The 6,988-nt window shown below is 44.0% G+C and overlaps 1 protein-coding gene across 1 annotated transcript; it reads left to right on the top strand.

Moving 5' to 3' along the window:
* The first annotated feature begins 42 nt into the window (after positions 1-42).
* CAMLG (calcium modulating ligand) lies at positions 43-6,814 on the top strand. The gene is made up of 4 exons (XM_027682998.1): positions 43-235; positions 2,036-2,490; positions 3,295-3,360; positions 5,079-6,814. The coding sequence occupies exons 1-4, from the start codon at positions 73-75 to the stop codon at positions 5,268-5,270; spliced, it is 876 nt and encodes a 291-aa protein (XP_027538799.1). The 5' UTR covers positions 43-72; the 3' UTR covers positions 5,271-6,814.
* The last annotated feature ends 174 nt before the right edge of the window (positions 6,815-6,988 follow it).

The raw sequence follows: 6,988 nt of genomic DNA, 5'->3' as shown, positions 1-6,988 counted from the left end.
CTTCAGCGGGCGGGCAGGGCGGTGCCCGCGCCTGCGCGGGGCGGGCGCGGTGCCGGGCCTGAGGAGCCGGGGATGGCGGACAGCGGGGCGGGCGCGGCGCCCACACCGCCGGGTCCCCCCGCGGGGCTCTCGGCGTCCCAGCGCCGCGCCGAGCTGCGCCGCAGGAAGCTGCTCATGAACTCGGAGGAGCGCATCAACCGCATCATGGGCTTCCACCGGCCCGCGGCCGGCAAGGGTGAGCCGGGGTGGCGGGGGTGGTGTGAGGGCTCCGCGCGGGGCTGCGGGGACCCCTCGGGCTCCTCTCGCCCTGAGCGCTGCCCGCGCTCCCCTCGCGGGCAGGAGCGGCGGTGACAGGGCCCGCTGGCTCCCCAGGGTCCCTCAGTGCCGCCTGCCATCGCAGGGATGCTCTGAGAGCAGCGCGACCTGCGAGGGACCCGCCCTCGGGTAAGATCCGTGTGTCACCAGAACGTCGGGACTTGGGGCCGACACTGTCCCTGGTCATTTCACTGCAAGTGGGTTTTCTTAGCTAAAGAAAGAGCGAGCCTCCCCTGCAAGTGGTTTTTCTTAGTTAGAGAAAGGATGAGCCTCCCCCACGTTTCCAGTCATTTACTCCTGGCTTTCGTAGCTGGGTTTTTGTAGCAGTCGGTTGTCTCTCGTTTGGGTAATGACCAGGTGTTGGACGTTTGTGGCTGGCATGCAGGATTTTCTTGCAGAATCATAGGTAGGTCGTTTATGTTTCTCCACATGCTACAAGCGGGCTGACCATCTTGTCAGGAAAGAGTTCTCAGGTTTTGGTTTACAAGGATGCCCGTGAGACATGAATCAGTGTGATTTAACACTGAGAAGTTTTCCTTAAGCATTGGTTCTCGCTCTCTGGTAGGACCAGACCTGTTCTGTGTCTCTTGATTTGGCTTTTGTTCTCTGCCATCACCTCTTGAGGTTTCATAGAGAGCAGATTAACACTGCTCTGCCTTTGGCAATAGAGAACAAGCCAAATTGTTGGAAATGATACAACTTTTCTAATTTTTAATAGCTTTAATTAACCTTTTGTTAGTTGTTTTAATTAATCATACATGCTGTGTTAGGCCTTAAATCACTTTTAGCCAGTGTTAAGCAGAAAGTTGTCATAAGCTACTCTTGTGGGAATGCAGCTTGGGAAAAGTACTAAAACTGTAAGTTTTGTTAAAAGTTAACCTTGAAATGCTTCAATGAACAAAGCCTGGGAGAGAGAAAGATGTATTGTTGAAGCTGGACATCCAGAACCCAAGATTTATGAACTGCAAGGGCTTTTTGCAGAAATCAGCAGATAAAGAAGAAGGGTAACAAAGACTCAATAGATGTGATGGAAAGTCCCTTCCAAGAGAAAAAGATACTAAAAAGACTAAAGATATGTACTAATTATCATAAAAAGCAGAAATTAATGCCTAATAAAAGGCAGAATACTAACTAAAGAGAATTATGTAATTAAGAACCAATGAGCATTGATTTGTTTGCTAAAAATGTAAAAATAGGTAGAAAAATTATGTGTTGGGTCTGTGTGGGGACTGGAATCTGTCTTACACCTCTGGCTAGAAATGAAGTAATGCCTTGCTTTCTAACACTAAAAAGACAGTGTTAGAGAGTTTTATGCATCCTGGCAATTTTGGAGTATTTGGCAGCAAAGGTACACTTCTGTTGCCTGCTCATTTGTCAGGTTTCAATGCTCTCCTGGGTGATTCATCTTCTGCAAATCTTTGTCTTTTGTTTTATGTTGCTCCATGCATTTGGAACAAGGTCCTTCCTCCTGTGCAGGCAGTGCTGTTGCTTAGGGAAGTACAGTGTTTTAATTTCTCCACTGCTGACCAACAGCTTCACCCTGTGGCCTGCATTGCCCAGCTGCCTGTCCTGTGTCTGTCCATGAAGCAGTGCCCTACTTAGTCCTGTCTTTTCACTTGGGAAGCAAAGACATCAACCCAGGGCCCCAATCCAGTGTGGCCAAAGTGTTGTTCCACGTACCTGCTCTGTGTAACTGCGTGTTTCTGTTTCTCTCCTCCAGATGATGACAGTCACTCAGAGTCAAAGCTGCAGCACGAGCAGGATAAATCCAACTCCCTCTCCATTCCTTCGGTTTCCAAGCGAATTGTGCTTGGAGATTCCGTGTGCAGTGTGCCAGGCTCTGCTGACCACGCAGGGAGCCTGGCAGAGCTCAGGGGGGACAAGGACTTGTTCAGCAAAGCCCCCGAGCTGGTCACCGAGGGCACAGGGGAGCTCCGCCACCGGCACCGGGGTGACCTGCCCCCAGAGGCTGCACCACGGCCACCCAGACACGGGCTGGAGCAGTACCTGTCCAGATTTGACGAGGCTCTGAAGCTGAGGAACCAGCTGATGAGTGAGAAGCCGAGCCAGGAGAATGGGAATGCCGGGGAGGAGTTTGACTCTTTCCGCATTTTCCGGTTGGTGGGATGTGCTCTGCTCGCCGTCGCGGTCAGGGCTTTTGTGTGCAAGTACCTGGTGAGTTCAGGGGAGCAGTCCTGCTCTGCTGATGCGAATTTGTTGTGAAATACCCTTCATCTGGGGCTGAAGTCTGTTGGTAGTGACCCAGTTGGGAACTTCAGGCACCACTGAGAGCAGCACGTGTTTGGTCCGTAGTGTTGGAAGGGCAGATGCACTGGAGTAGTTGTTGCAGTTTAAGTCCTCTGCAAATTTATTCCCTTCTTTGTGAGCATATGAGTCAGCTGCTCCCCTAGTTTGGAGTGTACAAAAGAATAATAGAGTAAGAATAAGAGTCCCCATCCCTGGAAATATTTGATGCCAGGTTGGACAGGGCTTGGAGCAACCTAGTCTAGTGGAAGGTGTCCCTGCCCTTCAGGGGGTTGGAATGAGATGGTCTTTAAGGTCCTTCCAACCCCAATCATTCTGTGATTCTAGGAACAGTAACAGTTGGCCCAAGATAAGTAGATCCTACTCATTTATCAATCTGAGAAAAGTAATTCTCAGTATTCCTGGTGCCTGCCAGAACAGCACAGAGATGTGTTGCAGGCACAACCTGCCACCTCCTGGATCCCTGAGCTCAGTTTCACTCACTGCTGTTCCCTTCTGTGATTTCAGGGTTTTAGGCTCCAAATAGGGCAGAACCTTATTTTTGTCATGTAACTTGTCTACTTAGGTTTGTAGTATTCAAGAGTAGTGTTGCTGTGTTCCATTAATTATTTTTTACCTGCTAATTTTCTTTTATGACTTAGGAAGCATTACATTTCTGTGTTTCTTAGCTATTACTTCTGACCAAGTTAATTTTTGTATATTCTTTTCCTTCAGTCAATATTTGCACCATTTCTTACTCTACAACTCGCTTACATGGGACTATCCAAGTACTTTCCAAAGGTAAGTTTTTTTTTTCAGAATTAGATTAATTTGAAGTGTTTTAAATTTAAACTTGTGTTTAGATTGTGTTAGGACCAACGCATGTGAAGTATTCTTCTCTTGTTTTAACCTGTAGAGTTGTATTACCAATGCTGATAGTTTATACTAATTTTTAATCTTTCCAGATTTAGTCCAAATCTTTTTTTACAGTTTCTGTGAAAACATGGACTAGCAGCTTGTTTAGCTGTAGCCTAATTAAAAGCATCTGACCAGGAAATCCAGGTAGTTCTTTCATGTCTTCAGGAAATTTGCTTTTCTCCTAGACCACGCTCTTCTCTGGTTACTGTTTGCTCTGTCAGCAGCTGTTCTGCATGTAAAATCTGGATGAAATTGGTGAGTGTGTTTGCTAAAGAATGAGGCAGAACGTGGGTTTTAAGGGCTCTGCATTCCATTGCTGGTATCAGGTTGAATGGCAGCTTGAAATGAGACATTTCTTTGTGTGTGAAACTTGCTGCTCATTAGCTAGATTTGCTCTATCAGTTGATTTATATATTTACACCAGGTAATTGTGCTGAAGTATTTGTTAGGTTGATGATTTTGTCAGGTTTGTGCTGCAAAGTGGGATTGAATGATGTTCAATCCATAGTTAAAAGGGAAAATTTACATTTTAAAAGGAATAATACATTACCTGTAGGAAATCAGAATAAATCAGCAGTTCTTTTGTAGTTAAGTATATCGTAATAGTCATTCTAAGCTGATGTGTCACAACACGAAACAGTAGAATTAGCCTTAGATTTGCACCAGCTCATCAGCTACATCTTCTTGATCTTGTTTCTGCTGTATTTAAAATCAGCTCTTCAGTTTCAGAATTTAAAGAGGTGTTTCCTTTCCACAACGTGCTTTTACTGCACTTTATTGCATGAGGTCAATCTGTTAGTTACCCTTCATTTTTCCCTCATGAAACATAGAAATATCCTTGAAAGCTTAATTTAGATTGGATTAAATTAAGATATCCAGCAAATATCATCAAATTACCAGAATTTTCAGCCACTGTCGCCTTTTCCTGCCTGTCAGGCTTTGCATTCTTGGGATTCCTCATCTCAAGGATGGAACATCTTTCAAAAGGTTTTGGGACATTTCTGAGTTCAGAGGACGAAGCTTCCAAATTAAGTTGTACTAAAATAGAAACAGTTGGGTTTTCAATTCTAAATAATTTTTCTGTTAGAAAACTAACAGTATTTATGGGGCTTGGAGCAAACCTGGTCTAGTGGAAGGTGTCCCTGCCCATGGCAGGGGGGTTGGAACAAGATGAGCTTTAAGGTCCCTTCCAACCCAAAGCTTTCTGTGTTCTATTTTTTGCCAAGTAGTGTAATGAGATTAATCCAGTTCTGCCAGTGGAGATGCCAGGCTTGGCTTCTTACACCCAGATTGCCCCTGTCTAGGAATCTTCCCACTCCTGCACAGCTCCACCTCTCAGCCTGCTTGGAGGCAGAGTATCCAGGATCAATTTTCTCTGCTGTTCTCCAGCCTCTCGCTCAGCTCCGGGGGATCCAGCACAGCAGGAATCTGTGCCTGGGATAAGTGCTGTGAATCCTCCAGTGTGTCTGGAGAGAATCAATCCAAACCTGCTGCTCTTACCAATGAATTTGGAATGTGTGAAATTGGCACAACACTGGTGACATGTAAAGCAGAATTGGATTAGGAGGACTAACACGACACTGTGTTTTTATCCCTTTTAGTGTGAGAAGAAGGTGAAAACGACAGTCCTGACTGCTGCTCTCCTGCTCTCTGGGATCCCTGCAGAAGTGATCAGTCGCTCCATGGACACCTACAGCAAAATGGGAGATGTTTTCACAGACCTTTGTGTCTATTTCTTTACTTTTATCTTTTGCCATGAACTTACTTTGGTTTTTGGCTCTGAAGTACCATGATGGCTGTACAATTCCACGCAGCAGCTACACTAAACCTTTCTGGACTGTGTTCCTTTAATGTCTGACACTGTGCAGACAGGTCTAAACCTTCACTAAAATTCCTACCTGTTGAAATGCTTGAAAGGAGCCTTAAATCCAGTTGTTTTGGGAAAGGAAGAGCAGGGTCCCAGACTGCCAGTTGTATTGGTTCAGTTTATTTAAATACTGTGTCTGCATATTACAAATGTGAAGACTAGGGTGCAAGTGTCAGTGGATGATTTATTTGCTTTAGTTAGATGATGCCCCTCTCAGCCTCCTTCATAAATATTTACAGAGCTGCCTTTGTTCTTTTCAGTGAGAACAAGAAGAGAGTTCCCTTCAGCAGAAGCATATATATGTGTATATCCTGTATGACTGTATCTAACGAGACCTGCTCCTTTTGTGGTGTTCCCATTTTTTTAATGAAAGCTCTAAATAAAAGAAATCCCTGTACTCTGTTCAGATGTTCAAGGTCAGAATGTTGAACCAAGTAGCTGCTTCTGGAGAATGTTGGTGGAACTTGCCACTTTGTTGTTAATGATCCTTGCCTTGCTATACCTTATTTGTTGTGATTGTGATTAATTTCATTTGATGATGATTGTGGAAAAGAGCTAAGCAAAACCAATAACAAGAAAATCCTGGTGCTTACAAATGTCATTAATCAAAAATAAGAAGAAACAAAATTAATCTCACCTGTTTATGAGTTTCCAGCAACCTAATCCTAGTGCAGCTCATCCCTGTGCTTTCTGATGCCTTTTCTTTATGTTAACAGTTCATCTCATGAGGGAGTTGTATATATTGGCACCCAACCTGCAATGTCAAATCTTTGCTCTAGTGTTTGTAAAACTTACAAGGGAAACTGTTTTGTTTTCAATCTCTTATGAATTTTGCACAGTGGGAGGAAGGAAGTGTCATTCCAAATAGTCAATTTAAATGGTGATAATCTCTAAAAATCTTTATTGAAGCTAAATTTGGTAGTGTTTTCATCTTGTAGTTTTCTGTTTAGAATCTGGACTTTCAGGAAATCTAGGCTGATGTCTTTTTTAGCACGGTAAAACACCTTATTTAACTTGGTATTTGTCTGCAGAAATTTTTTAGGGAGCAGAAGTATTTGATTATACCCCTTTAAAGTAAATGCTCTGCACTCTGTTATTTCCTGTTAAAGCTGTAATTCTAGTGCCTCGTTTCTTCTGAATTAGATACATGTTTGTTTGTGGCCTGAAAACAAGAATCTTACATTTTGATTTGACCATTTTTGTTTGGGTTTTTTTTTTTTAACATTATGTTACAGTGAGTATTACGTTACAGATGTACAGGGCTGCAGAAGATTCTGACTTGGGTCTATGAGAACAGATACTGATTCAGAAGCTTTAAATTTGTTTATACTAGACAGGAATTTCAGCAAATGGAAATTAAGGTCGAGATATGTAAATAACGAGTTTGCTCTGAAGTCCCACGTGTCCCGATTCTTTATTTATATGCCCAAACGTGATACAAATAAATTGCAAAAACACCGTGTACCAAGACCTGCATAAAGCAGTGAATGTTTAATCATAATTTTGACACTAATCAGCTCCATACCGTGAGGTGAGCGGGCAGAGCTCCAGGAGGGGCTGGATGGAGAAACGGCGATCAAGAAGCGGCCTTTTGACCAAGAAGCGAACCGCCTTTATTCTGTTTACACCGTCGCTCTGCTCACG

This window comes from Neopelma chrysocephalum, unplaced genomic scaffold (assembly GCF_003984885.1).
Source record: "Neopelma chrysocephalum unplaced genomic scaffold, ASM398488v2 Primary Assembly neopelma1_63, whole genome shotgun sequence".
NCBI classification, from domain to species: Eukaryota; Metazoa; Chordata; class Aves; order Passeriformes; family Pipridae; genus Neopelma; species Neopelma chrysocephalum.
This window is presented reverse-complemented; position numbering and strand designations above follow the sequence as displayed.